This window comes from Diuraphis noxia, unplaced genomic scaffold (genome assembly GCF_037042655.1).
Source record: "Diuraphis noxia isolate RWA-SAM2 unplaced genomic scaffold, SU_Dnox_SAM2 contig0004, whole genome shotgun sequence".
Lineage (NCBI taxonomy): Eukaryota > Metazoa > Arthropoda > Insecta > Hemiptera > Aphididae > Diuraphis > Diuraphis noxia.
Window position 1 is genome coordinate 38,763,412 of NW_028301714.1, and position 19,820 is coordinate 38,783,231.

The window sequence follows — 19,820 nt, forward strand, 5'->3', positions numbered from 1 at the left end:
ATGTTTAATTTTGAATTTAAATGGAAACATTTTTATACCACTATACCACTCTCGAAAATATGTACCCATCAATTAATAATTTGGTAATAAATTATAAGTAAAATATTTTAAACCAATAAAAAAGTTAAAGTAAGCATGTGAAATATTGTTATGTTACACATTTTTGAAGTAGTACATTACTAGAATGTAAAATAGAACATGAGGTGAACCACTTGATAATTTTTACGTGATGATGGAACTTAATAAAGTAATTAGACGCTAGTTCATGAATTTTCAAAACGTGAAGAGGCGTCTATATACAGAGTATTATTTGATGAGTATTTACAATGAAATTCCAGTCGAATGCTTACGAGTTATTTATTTAAAAAATGAAAATACTATCGTTAAAATATACCCTGTGTAAGTGTTATTTGTGTTTTAATGCAATCTTAATAAAATCGTGTACTATTGTATCCCACAAATATTAAGCAAATATATTAATGTTTTAAACTTTTATGTACCATACAATTTTTTATAATTATAACAATTGATCTACCATTAGCATTAATGTATAATATAAATTAACTTCAGTTTGTTTTTGAATTTTAAGTTGGCGATAATACATATAATATCGTAGGCTAGTATAAATTTTCTTTAAAATTATCAAAGCTCAAATGAATGCAAAATATTTTGTTGATTTGGAGAAATTATTTTCTGTGCTTAATAATTAATAATATTTATTTGTTGATATTTTTACTAAACCAATTATAAAACAATTATTTTACAAGATCAGTGTATATTTTTTTATTCAAAATAAATAATAAATTACAAATTTTTTGTACATAGGTATGTGTTGAATGTGATATAGAAATGTTGTATCATATACAATTTAACTTTTCTTATCAACTAAATAAATTAAAAAATATATAAATTTTGATTACGCTAAGTACAGAAATGTATTTACAAAAAGCATAATAACATTTTTGTGAAATACTAGGTTAAAATATATTTAAAGTTTTTAATTTAACTTTGAACGCAATTAGTAATATTGTTTTGAAATACAATAAAATGTCCAAAGAACAATTAATATTTCGAATTTCTATGATTTAAGGAAAAAGTAGAAAAATGTTGACTGAAAAAAATATTTTCCATTTCTTGCAGGTTATCTTCTACCAACTATTTTATAAATTGAATTTTTAATGTTATGATGTGTGCTATACAAAATGGATATTGAAATGCTGAAATATTTTTTTTTAATAAACTTGAGATGTGATATAATTTGAACGTTCGTGTGGAATATAAGGAATATTGGTTGCACAAACTGTGCCAGCCAAAGCTGTGTCAAGAGTTGCGAAAAAAATACGGAAGTTGATATCGTTGAAGTTAAGTTTAGACAATAAATGAATAGGCATCCTATCAGAAATAACCCAAACATTGTTCAACGAATCTACTTTGACGTCGCTGGGGAAGATCAAAGCTTCGTCATCAACGTCTATAATTCCCAAGTTTTTAGGTTCATAAGGAAGTCTAGAATTCCAACAGCCTACAGCATTTCGATCGATCAAATTGAAGAAAAGAATCCCATCGTCGTTCATATAATGTGCAGTAATGTGACCACCAGGTCCTCTGGATGGTAATACAACGAAATCGTGATATATTTCTTCTGAGGTGAGTTTGGAATTACGTAAAATTTCTGTAGAAATGGCAAATTCACGGTTGCTGGCTAATGGGTGGAAGAATAACAAACGGAAACCACTTTCAGTTATTGGTGACAACGTGATACCAAATATCCCTTCTTCTCCCCATTGGAAGTTGATACCTAGAAATTTAAAATATGCAAATAAAAACAAATGTATTCAATTATGGAAATAAGAAAAATATTTTCAGAATCTTATGTTTTAATATTTATATTTTGAAGTTATACGTTTTAGACCTTTTGATACGAATGGATAGGAAAAAAAAGGAAAATCATTGGCAAATAAAATATTATTTTCATTTTATAAATAGTTACATCATACATATTGAATATTATGATGATTATGGTCACAGATTCTGATAAAAAAAAATAAAAACAAAAAAAAATAATGATTATAAATTTTAGTTTGAAATTTTCAGTATTTCAAAAAAAAAAAAAACTTTTATTTTATTTTAGATTTTAAGTAGGGTGAGAAAACTATTAATGTTATGATACATTTATCTTACAGGTTTGTGCATTTAAATAAAAAACGAACTTTTAATACAAATCTGTTAAAATGTAAAAAAAAAAAAAAATAAAATGTAATTTAATTTATTTAACTAAAACTAAAATGTTAAAGCATTTGAAAACATAAAATATTCAGTATTTACCTCCAATGTTATAATCTCCTGCTAATGGATCGGGCATCAAAAAACTATGTGTATGTCTCCATGATGTGTTTGATTCCCAGCTGTAAGATATTAAACCGTATCCAAGCTCATCAGATGCGTACAAAAACGTGTCATCGCATCCTTTAGATCCAATATCAATGGCGATATTAGCAATAAATGTTCGGTCATTAGTATCTTCTGGTCTTAAGGTGTATTTCCTTAAGACTTTGTCTGTTGTTAAATCAAATACATGGATAGCGTATGGACATACTTGCTTTGTTGTGTTGCCTATTTAAAATTGATTCAATACAATATATTATTAGAAATACACTTCCGTTATACATTTTATTTAAATCTTATTTTTTTTTCGACCAATTTTAAACAATTCACTATACATATATTGTATTAAATTTATAAATATAGTATGCAACTATTTTTTAATAAAAACAAAGTATATTCAATCATTTAATACCAAGTTTACCATATATTAAACTGTTATTTAATCAGAAAAACGTAGTTCAAGAAATATACGAGAAAAATACAGACCCTATTGTAAAAACTTATTTGAAAATTTTGCTCCCTCGTTGTGAGAAATATATTTTCTACCCGTTAAGCAATTGTACAATCCAATTATTTGGTGTGAACCCGAACCTCCTGATTAATTAAAAGCCATCAATTTTGTTTCCCAACAAGATGAGGGATGATTGTTCATGGATGGTAACTTGGCTACTATTTTACAGTCCCCTAGTTTTCTTTCTAATAATTCCTTAGTTCTTACATATGTATCTAAGAGACACGTGTATAAGGGAGAACTGAATGAATGCAACCAATAGTTGTGATACAACCTAAATAACTCGCTTTCTTGATGTGGAAAACCACTAATAATCAAACATCTCAAACATCATCAATAAATTAGTGTAAATTGATCATAAGATATTAAATAAAATTATAATATGTGGTCTAAAAATTGCCAAAAAAAAAGAAATATGTAAAAAAAATGCTTGAAAATATGAACAAATACAGTGATTAAAACTTGAGTCAAAAATAGTTTGACAGTAAATAAAATACAATCATATTCATAATCAGACACTTAAAAAATAAAACTTCTTCAAATTTTAACATTTTTAGATTCTAAACGGAGTGATGAATGTATTTATTTTACAATGATGTGTGTTTTTTTTTGTGTCTGTGTACAGCATAACTAGTCGAAATAATGCTTCGATTTCAAACTTTGGGGTTGGTTTCCGATGTAAAAGTGAATATCCTTGGTGCATTATAGAGGTCAAAAGTAAACATTTTCCAACAGTTTTCAAAAAAATGGAGAAAAACAAAAAAAAAAATGACAGAAAAACGTGAATTTTTACGCAAAAACAGTTCTCGACCAAATCGATTTTTTTATATGGTTGTAGTTCAAAAACTAATCACTGTAAATACTTGAAATTTTCACCAAATGTTTATGTTAGTGTTATATATATACAGATTAATTTTCAAAAATGTTTGACTTTTTTGAGTTATTTATAGACCACTGAAATTTTCGATTTTTTTTAGAATTTTTTTTTGAAATGTCGGTAAAAAATGTTGGTTGACCAAAAAAACTTGAAAATTTTATACAAGGTTCCTTATGAGTTGTTCTAAATGTAGCTAAAAAAAATTAAAATTGTTAGTCACAATTTTTTTTTATAAGCGTTAATAGTTCAAATTTTTACGAAATCTGTCAAAAACGCGAAAATTTGCAAGTAATTTTGAAGTTGAAAAATCATAAAATTTTTTGTGTTCATAACTAAGAATTAAAAATACAACACTAAGTTTTCCATAAGTTTTTCTTCAAGTAGCTATAGAGAAAACTCGAAACATCATTATAGGAAAAATTTTAAGTGCGTTTGAATTTTAAATTTTTTCGAAATAGCGTAACGATAATGATTTATCGTCAAACGATTTTAAATATTTGCTATTATTCAAAAAGTATAAGTCGTAGATACTTGAAAATTTTACCAGTCATTAAGATAAGCATTTTCTTTACATAATATTATTTTCAAAATAATTTGACTTTTTTTGAGATATTTATAGATAACTGAAATTTTCATTTTTTCTGAAAACATTTTTTGAATTGTCAATAAAATTTTTTTGGCCCAGTCAAAATACTTGAAAATTTAATACAGAGTTCCTCATAAGTTATTCTTATAGTGATTAAAATATTATAAGAATAATTCAAATATTGACATAAATTCGTCAAAACCATGAATATTTACAAATTATTTTGTAGTTCAAAATTCATAAAATTGTTTGTATTTATATCTTAGGTTAAAAAATTCAACACTAAGTTTTCTATAAGTTTCACTTCAAATAACTATAGAGGAAATTTGAAGCGTCATTATGGGAAAAATTTTTTGAGCATTTGAGTTTTAAATGTTTATGAAATCGTGTAACGATAACGATTTATCCTCAAACCAAGTATATGACGTATATCTATGATAGTATTAGGTACTATGAATTATGATAACTACATGAAATGTTTTTGGAAAAATTGATTAACCATGCCTTATGCAAAATGCGTCCTAATTGAAAAATAAAATATTTGTTTTAAAATAGGATATAGGACAATATTTTAATATATATCTTAGACTGACAAATCATCTCAGTTCAGAATCGTTTTTCATATACAATGATACCTATCATTGCATTCAAATGTAACCTACCCTAGTCCACTCCACCCCCCCCCCCCCCCCAATATACAGCAGAGCGCCAACCACTTACCCGCTTTTTGTTAGTTGGGTATACATATAATTCTTTAAAAATATATTTATGAGGATTTTGTTGTATAAAATATCACGAATCACGATGTATATTTTAAATTATTTTTTTGTAATATCAGAATATTTCTTATGACTAAATGAAGTTTATACCAACTGAAACTTAAATACTTATTATTCATCAAATTAAATGTGAGCGTATAATATGAGAAAGGTATTGTACTTAAATTTCAATACATGAAAAATACATATACTCGGTTAATTTATCAATATGAATTACTCTTTCTATCTAGTTGGCTTAAATTTATTAAAATTATATTTACCAATTCCAACAGTTCCAGAATCCAAAACCCAAAGTCTGTTACAGCTGTCTGCTTTTACTCTGTATGTAGTTGTCAAACCATCACAGTTACCCTCTCTGTTGTATGCCCAATTTGGATACGGTGTCAATTTTGGAGATTGAGTCGAACTCACATCTAATGGTATGTAGTTTAATGTAGAAGGAACTCCTAAAACAAAATATTAAACATGAAGTAAATAATAAATATAAATAATAAATAACATTATCTGTTTGTTCAGTTAAAATAATCAAATTAAAATAAATAATATTTGTTATTATCCGGAAAATATGAGATTGGAGATTGGTGATTTCTGTCTCATGCGTTACTTTATGAAATTAGGTCACAATATTAGTATAATATACAATTTTTTTTTAGATTTTATTATATAGATTGGTTCTTTGCAAGAACTTGAGAACCCTTGCGATGGTGGTATCGTGAGCTGCATCTAACGTGATGGGTACATTAGAATTTCTTCGTTCATCCGTAAATTGGCAAAATTCATTGATTATGCGGCGGACTATTAATTCAGTTCAACAAGAAATGCACAATTCTAATGTTATAATCATAGGATTGTTATATTTTGTTTTATACCTATCATAAATAAATATGCAAAGTACGTTATTAATATTCATTAAAGATTCTTTTATAAACATATTATTCAACAAAAAACCGATTAATGTTGAAGGAATTATGTAGGCAATCACAATAATTATATTGTTAAAACGTTTTTAATGTATGCATTATATTATTATAATGGTGTATGTTAATGTTTAAGTAATTATTATATTATACACTCATATCTGAATTTTTATTTGCATTTAAATAAATTATACATATTTCTAAAATTAAAATTATTTTTTACTGTATTTTTAAACTTAACAAACTTTTATTAAAAAAAATAAATAAATTTGTGTTTTTAATTAACTTTTTCAGAAGATACCAATGATTATATTAAATCAGTATTTTATTTTAGACGAATTTAAATAAATGACAAAATTAAGAGAATATAATAAAAGTTATTTTTTCTTTTGGCATCAATAACCGATATGATTAATTAAATATTTTTCATTACAATTCATTCTCTTTAAAATACTTTCCAGATATCAACTTCAATTCCACTGTCGATTTAAAATTATAACTATTTTTTTTTTTATTTATATAATTCATTTATTTCTAAAATTCATGAAATATGTATCTTGTAATTTACTTTAAATTTAAAATCTCGCAGTTAATCAAATCAAACACATTAAGATCATAAACATATTATAGACATATATTAATGTCAATGTTCATTTTGTTTTTAATACTTAATTTAGATATAAACATCAACCATGATGGTCACGAAGATTTCGATCTGTTGTTCGGTCCTTGGACAAATTAGGAACCATTGAAAATAGACCCACTAAATCGACCAATTAGTACGGGTTGCGTGTAAATACTGTAAACCTATTCAAGCTATACTATTTTCTGAACTGACTCCCGTTCATACGATGAACAAATACATTTTACTGCGACCAGAAAACGGATGTACGTGTTTTTCCATGCATCGAATTGTTTGTGTTCCTCAGAAAGGTTAAAATGTTTTCCAACTGTTTTAAAGGTTTCATTGATCCAAACCTTGTTTTCAATTCACCACAAAGTGACAACGAACAAAATAGAATTGTTTATCGAAAAAACAATTAGATGTTAAACTTAACGGGTTGTACTGTATATGTTGGTGAATAGTGATACTATAAAGATAACAATACTGTGTAACCTTTTAGTAATTTATTCAATATTTTGCTTTTCTTTAAATACTATTCATACATGGTTATCTCACTATCTATACGTATACGAAATACATATTATATTCATAGAATATGAAATATCTTGTCTGATCTGTAGATAATGAATAAATGTTTCAATTACTTGATGGCCAAATATTTAGATGCAATGTGCTCGATAAGCTTGGCAGAATATTTCTTAAAAATGAATATAATATCATATTTTCGCTCGTAAATGGAGTTTATTGTCTAATTTGTATAACACTTTAAAATAGTTTTGTCCAATAAGAATTTCGATAGCGCTTTGAAATAAAAGGTTCACACATAGTTCACATTTTGGTTTTTCTGATAGTTTTATATGCGTATTTGAGTAATTATACAAATACAAATGTTAAGCGGGCATTCCGTATACTTTAGTTTTTAGTTTTCACTTAAATCGGAAACTTAAATAGCTAAAAGCAATATAATATAATAAATATATAATATTGTGCTTGTAATAATTATCACATCTTTTGATACTAAAATTGTCTTTTAAGAAAATCAGGATTAATTAATAAGACCAAATAATGATGAAAAAACGCTAAACATCTATTAATTAAAGCATTGCTCATTTGATTATTAGATTGGTACCTATTTATATAATATTTTATTCTTTGAATTGATACGTATAGATAAATATTATTATTCATAATTAATAATTAATGGTTTTTTATGAACACGTATGTGTATTTATTTTTATTGGCTAAAGTTAAAAATTATCATATAAAAATATGTTATATGCATAAATTTATATTTTACAATAATATAAATATTTAAATATGCATCGGAATTGTGTATTCAAATCATGTGCCTTAGTAGATTTTGGGTATGTTACTTCGAGAATCACGTATGTTGACTGCAAAAGGGGGGAAAACTCGTGCATACCATAATATTGTCATTTTAGAATCTATGTGTACTGAAAATATGTAACTTCTATTTTACTATTTTAGGTGATAAAAAATATTTTTGTCGAATCAATTTTCATCAAACAATTTAATTATTATTTATACAAGCAAGTATATCAATTTATGAAAAAAGTTTGAATGTACCTACTTATGTAACATAAAACACCTTATATTTGAATCCAAGAGCCTCATTACTTCTTTGATGAAAAAGTATAATTATATGGCTTAAACAACACGTTTTTCATACGTTTAATAGATCCATATAGTATAAAAGTATTACTTAATAAATTAAAGAATATGGTTGACTATGTGCTATTAATTTTACCAAACTCTATTTAATTATTGAATGACATAATAATAATAGTAAAGAAAAAAATACTTTACAATACTCATACATACATTTTGTATGTTCTGAAATATTCATTTAAAAATGTATTAATTCAAAACCATTTATTAATGGAATTTCAAAACTATCATAATATGTAGGCATACAGTTGAATAATTAAATAAGCGTTTGGTGATTTAATAATGACGGCTAGGTAGGTACGATAGGTACGATAGGTACGTAATACAGAGAACGAGTAAACAAAAATGTGTCAAATTTTATTTTACCGTCTTAAAAGTTATAAGTAATGAAAATGAGAAAAAAGAATGCATACATAAGAGTATATGAGGAGAAAAAATGAGAGGTCACTGAAAAAAAACACCTAAGTATAAGCGGATAAGAATATTGTTTGCAAAAAGCAAGTTTTTCAATTGCTAGAGGAGTATTGGTTTAGCGTAAAAAGCATGGGACGCAAAAATAATTATCTCGGAAGTAAAAACTTGAACGGCAAACAATGACAGCTCATAATTTTTAGCGCCTCTGCCAAAAGTTTTGGTGTTTCTGAATGGGATAAAGCCGAGAAAGGCAGCCGCTTTGTTACGTTAATAATACAGTCGTGACAACGATAAAACAAAATGTCTCTGCCAATAATTTGTTGGGGAAATAACATAAAAATTAATTAAATATCAATTTGTATCAATTGTAATTTCGTTAATAAATGTAACTATTACGCCCCCCCCCCTAAAAAAAAAAAAAACTAACTTAATAAAAATAAATAAATAAATTATATCTTTCGATTATTTATGATAAAATTATATAAATACATAGTAAATGTTGCATAGTCAGAAATAATTAGAAAAAATTAAAATAGGATTTGAGTTACAAGTTATAAACTTAAGACATAATAATATGATAAGTTATATAATGATATCACTAATGCCTTCGTTTAGACATTATTTCATACTATGAAACAATGTTAATGATTTGATTAAAGTCAAAAATACATTTTTATATTATAACAGCTAATTAAGAATATAAATATTATCATCAAAATAATCTAATTTAAAAATGTTTAAAAATGTTTGTTATTATTTTTATCATTAATGATTTTTCATAAGTAATTTTATTTTAATAAACACCGTATATTATTTTTTTGCGTGCGATTTTCAAACAGTTATCAGCGCTTTTAGCTTGGATGCGTTTCCATTCGTATCTTATTTTACTTTTTAGATTATTGTTTCTTCGTAAACGCCAAAAACATCACGCACGCCTCTCCTACAGTTTTGACACTGTTGCCAAATTTTGATATTTTGTAATTGGAATTCTTTTGAAAACTTTTAACTCTTTCTCGTTAATAACACAATGTCAGATTTTGGAAATTTCAGCATTTTTGATGATATTACGTAATGAAAGTCGTACTTGAATACTTACTAAAAATGATTATGCCCTTGGGAGTAAGGTTATTATTTATTTAATAACATTGTTATAATCAGTAGAATTTCATGGAAAATTAAACTACTAGCGTTTTATTACGTATTAATATTTTATCGTTTCATACTTTTTTCAACTGACAGAAATTCCATATTAAATAAAACTCCCACAGTATAACTCTCAAACATCTATCTTCCATCTCATTTCCCAATAATGTACGTAAAATACACAGAAAACTGTGGCCTAAATACTTACTAAGATAAAAAAAAAACAAAAAAAAAAAACAATAATATGCTAAATGTACTTAAAAAGTACCTGGCCAGGTAGTATTGATGAGTATCTACCCATTAACGCAACCTCCTGTAAATAACCATTTATCATATTTACTCATTTTACTAATTATATTTTATAGATTAAAAAAAATTGTTTTAATAATAAAAAAAAAAGAAAATCAATTCACTGGAATATGTTCTTAAACAATATTAATTCATAATAATACATATATCTATAACAATCATTATAAATTATTTTATACATTTAATATAGTATATAAAATCAATTTTTAATTATAATATTACTAATGAAAACTGATGTGTCTCCATTATAAGCTACAATATAATAATTTAATATTATTTTTTTGACATATTATTATGTTCCCGTAGAGTGCAAATTTTGATTTAATAAAAAAGTCAAAATATTTAAACGACTTTTACTTGTATTCAATAAAAAAAAATGTTTTAGCATAATTTTTGTAATTGGAATTTAGTAGGTATATTAAAAAATATAAGTTATATATGTAAACACAAATGTATTATTATTATTATTATTATTATTAAGGCTTCAAAAATACTAGCCCAAAATTTTTACATACATACTGTTATATATAACTAAATTAACCTTTGTAAATTTATTTTTTTTAAATGTTTTATTAAATGTCCAAATAATTTACAAAAATAACATATTCACAAAAGAAATAGCTACATGAAGAGATAACCAATCTCATAGATATTTATACATAAAAATCATTATTGGTTGGTGACGGTTGAATAGAGTAAAGATCGTTTGAATTCTTTTTTGTAACAAATCATCTATATTGAACTATATTAAAAGTTATAATATGTTTATCGGAGAATTCAAATTGCTTATACCAATAATCGTAAATTGAATAGGTTTTTTTATTTACAAATAAATGTTTTTCACTTAAGTTTCTAAGTAGCATTAAATTTACATGTAAAATTTGTGCTTATATATAAAATAAATATAGTAAGATATTAATAGTTTTATTGAATGAAAAAATGAATAATATTAAATTGGAATTTCGTCAAACTAAAAGAATAATAATTTAAATAAATGAAAATATTAATTGAAGTATTTTGATTAATTATCTATAATCTTTAAAACAAAATAAAATCTGCAGCTTCTTAATTTTATTCGTTTTTAGCAAAATTGATTTAAATTAAATGCAAATTATGGTCCTTAAAATGTCATAACTGAGCGATTTGTTTAAATGCTGTGATACGTTACATATTATACTATAGTATATTAGTATATTACTATGATAAATAAATAACTGTTCATATTATGTCATAAGAAAAATACTACATTTAAATAAAAATGAAAATATTATTGGGTATACTCGATGTACCTCTTCAAATGAGTACTGTTGGCTTATTTTAAATTAGCTGATTATAATAATTATTAAAGCCATTAATCACCTATTAGATATTTATGGGGTAATGCGTTTCATAAAATGCATCGTCGTTAGGATTGAGGTGGTATATAATTTGTACAAAATTGCTTACGCAATGATAAAATTAGGAACTTCTAATCTTACAACAAGTTACCCGAAAACTAATTTCAACCTAGACATGACATATTAACCACTTGTGGTCGAAGGTTGACCTGGAGAAATGATGGCATTACACCACAAAACTCAAATTATACACGAATTATGTACGTGGAATTACAAAAATTTGATTTTTGTTGGTATAAGTTCTATGCCATCAAAGATTGTATAGAATCATTTGGTAGGTACCTAACCTATACGTGAATTTTTCTAATAATATCTAACGTCATTTTCATTACAATATAAAAAGCCAAGGTTGTAAAATTACTATTTAAGAAATTAATTGATCTAAGGGCTACGAGGTCATTGAATTTATGTTTTTTTTACGTCGTTCGTATTATTATATTAATATAAAATTAGTGTGTTTTGTTGTCTGCTTGTAGTATGTGCAATTGTATCTGATATCCCATAGGTATACAGATATACGTATTATACATGTATCAAGCACACTAATGACATACTTATTAATATTTTTTTTTTACTGCATTGATTTTACTGTAAAAAAAAAAGAAGAAATAATAATAATACAACACAAGTATGTCTTGACCATTCGTATATTTTTCACATTATATTATATTAGTATTATATAATAGTAAAATATAAATATGCAACGTAAAATTCTTTGCTAAAAATGAATATAATTAAGGTTTTGTTAAAACAGAATTCCAATAATAGAGTTTTTATGAACACTAAACATTATAATTTATAAATTGGTAGTTCAGTATTTAGAATACATTTAGTAAATTATAAAATGTAATAGAAATATATTTTTTAGGGGTGTTCTAAAATAATTTTTATCGTATTATATCTATAATTAAAAAGTTCCAATCAGAGTAGAAAATTAAAAAAAAGAAAATCACAATAACTTGATTAAATATCTACTAGTATCTATACAAACAGTATAGCCAATGAAGTATAAATAATAAGACTTGATTACGATATTAGTACTATAAGTTTAATAATAATAGTTAATTGTCTGCATACTTCAAATAAATACGAAGTATATTATTAATTATTATGATATACGAATAAGTGTGATAATATTTTAGAAAATCAATACAATATTTTATTTTAGTTTTTAGTTAAATAATTAAGAATTAAAATATTTTTTTAACTTACATTTTTCGGCTATAATTACAAATATAATCAACATAACACTATTTATTTTCTATAATACCAAAAATTACAATTAATATTTGAAATAATAAATTGTATCATGCTATTAATTTTTTTTTAAAACAACCCAAAATAAATAAAAACTAAAAGTTCGTATAATAATGAATAATTCGATTTAAAACCCATAGGATATCCTACGATTGATTGTACCATTAACACGTTCTGAAAAATCGGTATTGAAGCTATAATAGGGGTTCATATATATTTTTAGTTTTTTCTCGTATTTCTGACTGATTTCTAATGGTTTTTATGTGTAAGTTAATTTTTTATTTATACAGTGAATACATTTGTCAACATTGGCAGAGTTGCATAAAAATGAAAATAATAATTATAATTATAATAAATTCTATTTTTGCACGGCATAATGTATTGTTTAAAAGTTTAAAATATAAATATTATATAAATCACGCATAAAAAATGAAGAAATTCAGACAATTTATTAATTTAGTTAAGTAAATTATTTTCGAACATATTTCCATTTTAACATTAATATTGGCAAGTATTGTGATGACGCAAATAATTATGAGAAATAGTCCTAAAAATTGGCGACTAATTTATTTGAATATTGTTTGATTTTATAAAACTAAAATATTGGTGGAAAAATGAATTAATGATAACAAATATAAATTCTGATTAGTTTTTTTTAACATAAGATAATTATGTATTTTAAATATAAACTGTTTTGGGTTGTTATTAGTAAATTATAAATATCCTGATAAATTAAATGTTTATTCTAATTAATATTTTTATTAAAAATCACAATAGTTTTAAAAAATTATAAAAATTAGTTAGTGATTGAAAATCACTGAAAAAAATAAAATTTTAATTTCATTTTTTTTTTGAATATTGTAAAAATCTACACTAAACTTAATGATAGACACACGCCATCATTTTTTTCTTTAAAAAATAAATATTATACTGATTTGAAATATAAATATAATGCTTTACAAATTTGTATAGTAATATTATGTACCTATTTCATCACATTATGCATTCCGTTTCATACTATCGACATTTTATCGGGAAGAGTTGCACAAGAAGAGTGGTAGTGATGTGCAAGAACAAAATTTTTAAACGCTCTTTTTATTCCAATGGCTCCAGGGAGACCTGTAGTACGGTTTTTAAGGATAAGGTAGGGTAAAAGGACATTTCCTCTAGCGTATACATTTACATTTTACTCTTGGGAAATTCACACAGGCGGTAATAAAATAACAATAGTCGAAGAATACACACACCGATCAACTCTTTTCGCCTTTACGCAAAACGGTTGCTTGGAATTACATTTTTCGCCATTTTTTGAACTATAAAGAAGACGTGTTTTATAACCAACCAACATTTTAGATTTTAGATTCTTGCTTTATATCTAAAAAGTATTTTTCAACACATATACCTATTTAATAATAATAAAAAAAAATATTAATTAATCTCAATTTTAGCACTTTGAAACACCTTAATACAACTGGTTACTTATAGATTAATATAAAGTGTAACGAAATACTATTAATTCACCTAAAAGTAAATATCTACTGAGTTATAGTTGATTTTTAACTCAAAACAATAATCATCAAGTAATGTGCCATTTCTCTCCAATTTCTTTCCACTTTTTTTTTTAATTGTATTTATACAGTCTTAATTTCATTTAATTATAATATTAGGATTCTATTGTTGACATTAAATTTAAATTAGCTTTAAAGTTTTTTTTATGAACAAGTAGAAGATTCAAAATAAATTTAAGTATGCTGATCAAATTATTTTTTATTTAACTAAGTTTACTATGTATATAATTGCAATATATACAATTTAATGTAGAGTATATAAAATTTAAGACTATTTGACTAATTATTTTAAATTAAAAAAATGTAATTGCTCTCGAAGGTATTTAACATACATTATCTTTTTTTCTTTTCTCTAATATTATATAAGTACATTTAGTTTGTAAAAACCACAAGAGTTCTATGCGATTGAAGCCTTAGTTTCAATAAACAAAAATTCAGCAACGTAAATGATAGTGTAAGAAACATGAATGATAGACAAAAAAAGTTATCAGTGGCGGACATTGTTGACTTATTAAATTTTAAATTTAGATTATTTAATATTTAAAGATAAATGCTAATTGTTATATTACGAAGTATGACACTATCATTTATAATTGAATATTAAATTATAATGAGCAATTCTGGTTATAAAATTCAGGTTGTACCTACAATATTGGTAGGTACACGAAAGGTACTGACAACATGATTGATTATTTATTTTCTTCACCTCCCGAGTTTTATAGTTGAATAATTTGTCAGTATTTAAGTCATTAACGATGTTATTCATTTATTTTGAATTTCTTAAAATAAGTAATTTTATAATTTTAATATATTCAATATTTTATAAAAACCTTGTTTTGTTTAACACACGACATTTAAGTACGTAATGATATATAATAACAATTTACGCAATATAATAATATGGGAAGATGAAATTATAGTTGAAAATTAGATGTTTAACTTTATTATAAACTACCAATGAAGTAAGTTAAAATGTTATCACGAAAAAAAAAAACTTTAAACTCAATTACATTTTTGGAGAACTTCTACAATTCAAACGATATCATTATAATACAATAAATCGATGTCACCAATAGTATGCACTATAATACATGTATATGTACTCTTAAATTGTTTTAATTGTATTTTAAATTTAATGGTTCTAGATTAAAATAAACATTTAAACATATTACCATTACTCCATCTTGGAACAGTAACGAACAGCTTATTTTTCCATACTTCGATTCCCACTGGTAAATTGTTTTCCGGCACGAATTCTCCTCGTTCTAAAGCATAACTTTTGTGTTCGTCACTAGCAAATGTGTAATCTAACGAAGACCATTTGTATAACTCTGTGAGTTTTTGTAGAGCCGATGCTGAGGCTAACAAACACGAAACCACTAAAAATTACAACAATAAAAAATACATTTGATGAGTTTATGCATTAGTAAATAAATTCATTGAATTATTTAAATATACTATTAAGTTACTCTTAATTCACTCACAGACTATTACGTTATGGAGCGACATGGCTTTTTCTCGTTAACGATATTGAAGGCAAATAATCGAATGATCAAATGTGCGCCGTTGATCGTCAATTTATAAGCCTATTACACTTTTAGAGAAAGTGGGAACCTGGTCAGTGGTCATACGTAATAATGATAATAACTAATAAACCCGTCAATGTCGATAAATATCGCAGAAATAAAGACATATTTGTATAAGAACACACATTTTTGTACTTTACATATCATTATTATATTACATGTGTTACATACTTGAATTATCATCAATTAATGTACTTTATGTTATAATTATGTGAATATTTTTCAAAAACGATTTTCTATTTCAACGTATATGGGTAATGGGTATCTGTATAAAATAATATATTATAAAGGTAATGAGAAATATTTTATTATTAACCGATTACTAGCTGCAGTTTACCAATGACTTAGAAGTTAGGAACTCTTGAAATTTAGAAGTGTTCCATACACGATTGAATTAAAATAAATTACAATAAATAAAACAAATCCTAAATAATTTAAATAATAAACATTTTTTATATTATATATCTTGTTACTATTATTATTATATAAACATAACAAAACATTTAAAAATATGACTTACACTATATAATAGTATTAGTTTATTACAATAATTAGAAAATAAATACTTTATTAGTGTGCACGAATAGTTAGATGGTATTAGGTAGGTTTTTTTTTTTTAAATTTTAAAGTGTTTCTGACATACAAGGTCATCGAACTTACCTATTGATATAATAGAAATTTTTAACATGAAGTTGTTAAGCGTAAATTAATTACAATATATACAGTAAATTGCAAAGATAAATAAATAAACAATCATAATCATAATCATAATCATAATAATTAGTTAATCTAGATGTATTTTTTTTTTATATATATCTTATTGGTGTTGAGAAAGGGCATTATGAGGGCGTCCGCGCTTGAGACGCCGGAGAGGTATATTATATTAATTTAACATGCAAAAAATGGTAACATAATTATAAATTAATATTAGTAGGTATAGTATGATCCTAGTGGACTTATTTAATGCTTAAAAAATATATATCGTCTGTATTCGATAAAAAATTAAGATTTATGTAGTCTAATTTGATTTGAAATTTGAATTAGTTTATGTACCTTCCTTCAAAATATTTAGATACTTTTTTAACCTGTACCTATATGTACTTGGAAACTATATTAAAATACATCAGTAATTACTATTAGATATTGATTATATACATATAATAATGTAAAAAACAAAATTAAAGTATAGGTAGTTATATTACAGATAGAAATGTTTAGGTTAGTGTTATATGCCGTGGATAAATAATTTTTCGTCATATTTAAATCACTGATTTGCAAAGGAGATTTAAATTTTTTTTCTAAATCTCATTAGCCACTGAAAACTGAAAATGACAACGTCAAAAGAGTTTACTGGAAATATTATTTTTATCAAACAGCTGTATCTTTAACTATTCGAGTAATATTCAGTATTTTAAATACTTGATGTTAGTATAGAAACTTTTATTTCATTTATGTTCAAAAATTCAAAATCATCAAGAACAAATCCATTCATTTTCTTCAGGCTGCCAATATAAAAAAATTTTATCATCATAAATAATACATTTTCCATTTGATTAAGTCTTCTCTTACTGTTTTTCAGTAACTTATTCAAGATTTTTAATATTTTTTTTTTTTGTTAATATTTAGAAGAAACTATGAAATAAGAAAGTGTTAAGAGTAGGATTTAGTATTGTCCACAATATTTGTTTGTTTTAATGGATAATGTGTTACATAATAAAAACAAAATGAACTTTAAAATTGTTCACATCTCGTTTATATAAATAAAAGTATATTTTGAACAGTTTATATATTTTGCTAAATATTTACATTTATATTTTAATACTTTTCAGTTAAAATGTTTGATTTAATAAATTATACTTTAAAATCAATACTTATATTCAAAAACTTTTCTTCTGAAAGTATTCAAATAAACTTAAAATGTACCAAAATATCATAAAAATTATATACTATAATTATAATAATATTCATAACTATTAATAAATTATATCGTATGATAAAATTATAATAATAAACCATAGAATTTGATCTACACTGCATACATAATTGATTTCGAAAATGACTAGCTTTGTTCACTGTAATTGATGTGTTCAATTTAAAGTCAATCATAAATCATTGTTTACGAAAAATAGTTCTGAATGAAAGTATACGGGAGAGTCAAAGTCAGTATTATTAATTATTATTATTTATATCTTAATTCGATATTTTGATAGAAAATACACATTTATTTGGTAAAAACTTCATATAATACTTACAAATTTGCTTAAAATAAAGATTAATATTTTTTGTTTATCCCGATCATAATGAAAAATACTGGACATTTTTACTGATAACTATCTAAAGACTCTCAAGTACCATCTTGATCTAATTTCAACTTTAATATAGTGTGGCATTTATACTGTTCCTAAATGTGACGTCAGATACAAAAGAAATAAAATATTGTAAAACCAATATATTCATGCTCCTTTTGAAATATTAAACGAAGATATGGCATCATGCTTTACGAAGCAAAATATACATAATATTCTATTCTAGATTAGTATTTAATGTGCTTAGTTGTTAAATATTTAGTTTGTTTTTTATTGCATTACTCTTTATTATTGAATAAACTAATGAGTATTCTGTAGGTACATCATATTGATTTCCACACAATAAAATCCTAAATATTAAATTAAAGGTAAAACAAAGTGAAGAAATTGCATGCTATTATTGGTCTAGTAAATCTTATTAAGTATGTTGAATATAAATTTAAAAACTATTTAAATATGTAAATAAATAATTTTAAAATCAAAATAATATTATTTTAAACAAATTATGGTGATTTGAAAATCAATTTATATAAAAGGTATGGCAATTATATTATATTTCATTTCATTAAGTTATTAATAATTTCATTTTTTTTTTTTTTTTTTTTTTTTTTTTATGAAATTAAATTTATTAATTCAACATATACCATGAGTTAGAAATCCGATTAAACAATTAGTTTTATAGTTTAAATTAACTTGTTACCATCAATATGAACTTGATAGTCAAAAAAATACACAAGTGGTGAAATACTATCACGGTCGAATAATAGAAAGGAAGGTATTTTGCAGACATGTTACATAAAAAATAATGCAGGTCAAATGAGTACGTAGGTATCATAACTACCACGTAGTTAAGAATAATTCCAGCATAATTCGTATTTCATTGCCAAATGTATATATAAGTAAATTACATATCATTGTGTAATAAAAATACAAGCATGGAAATTAAATCTGGGGTTCTTGATAATAAAATTCTGTTTTATGTTTATATTGAGATTTAGTTATCAATAGGTAATCTAAAATATTTATTTTTTGTTAATTTTTTTTTATTATTATTCATAAAGTTTTCCTGACAAAGTCATCTAAACTTAGGTATAATGTACACAATTTTTAGCTATTTATAAAAACGATATTAACATAATATGTAGTAAATAACTAGGTTAACAAATTATCGATATACATTAATAGATTTAAGATAGTGTTACAAGCAATGAACGATCTACAATATCATTTTCATTGAAGATAATCTAATTTAGGATGTCATTATGACGACCACGTTTTAGTCTTCGATTGATGAGGCCGACATTTAACCCGAAATATTGTGGACCGCTTGCTTTGTGTAGACAGAAGAAGCATGCTGATAGATCCTTTATGTAGTTCTTAATTGTTGGTAAATTTAAGTCGGTGTGCAGCACATCGTTTCAAACAAACCATGGGGTATTTGAAATCACACGGAGGACTTTGGATTGATTTT

The 19,820-nt window shown here is 24.5% G+C and overlaps 1 protein-coding gene across 1 annotated transcript; it reads right to left on the reverse strand.

Annotated features, from left to right (window-relative positions):
- Positions 1–889: 889 nt before the first annotated feature.
- Positions 890–16,071, reverse strand: y (L-dopachrome tautomerase yellow). Its single transcript, XM_015510550.2, has 5 exons — positions 15,942–16,071; positions 15,630–15,836; positions 5,399–5,584; positions 2,326–2,613; positions 890–1,798 (listed from the first exon to the last, which is right to left on the reverse strand). The coding sequence occupies exons 1-5, from the start codon at positions 15,964–15,966 to the stop codon at positions 1,233–1,235; spliced, it is 1,272 nt and encodes a 423-aa protein (XP_015366036.1). The 5' UTR covers positions 15,967–16,071; the 3' UTR covers positions 890–1,232.
- Between the last annotated feature and the right edge of the window lie 3,749 nt (positions 16,072–19,820).

Coding starts and splice junctions, on each gene's coding strand:
- y (XM_015510550.2), bottom strand. CDS start 15,966: ATGTCGCTCCATAACGTAATAGTCT. Junction 15,837..15,941: donor GCTCCATAACGTAATAGTCT/GTGAGTGAATTA, acceptor TGTAATTTTTAG/TGGTTTCGTGTTTGTTAGCC. Junction 5,585..15,629: donor TGTTCCAAGATGGAGTAATG/GTAATATGTTTA, acceptor ATTTTGTTTTAG/GAGTTCCTTCTACATTAAAC.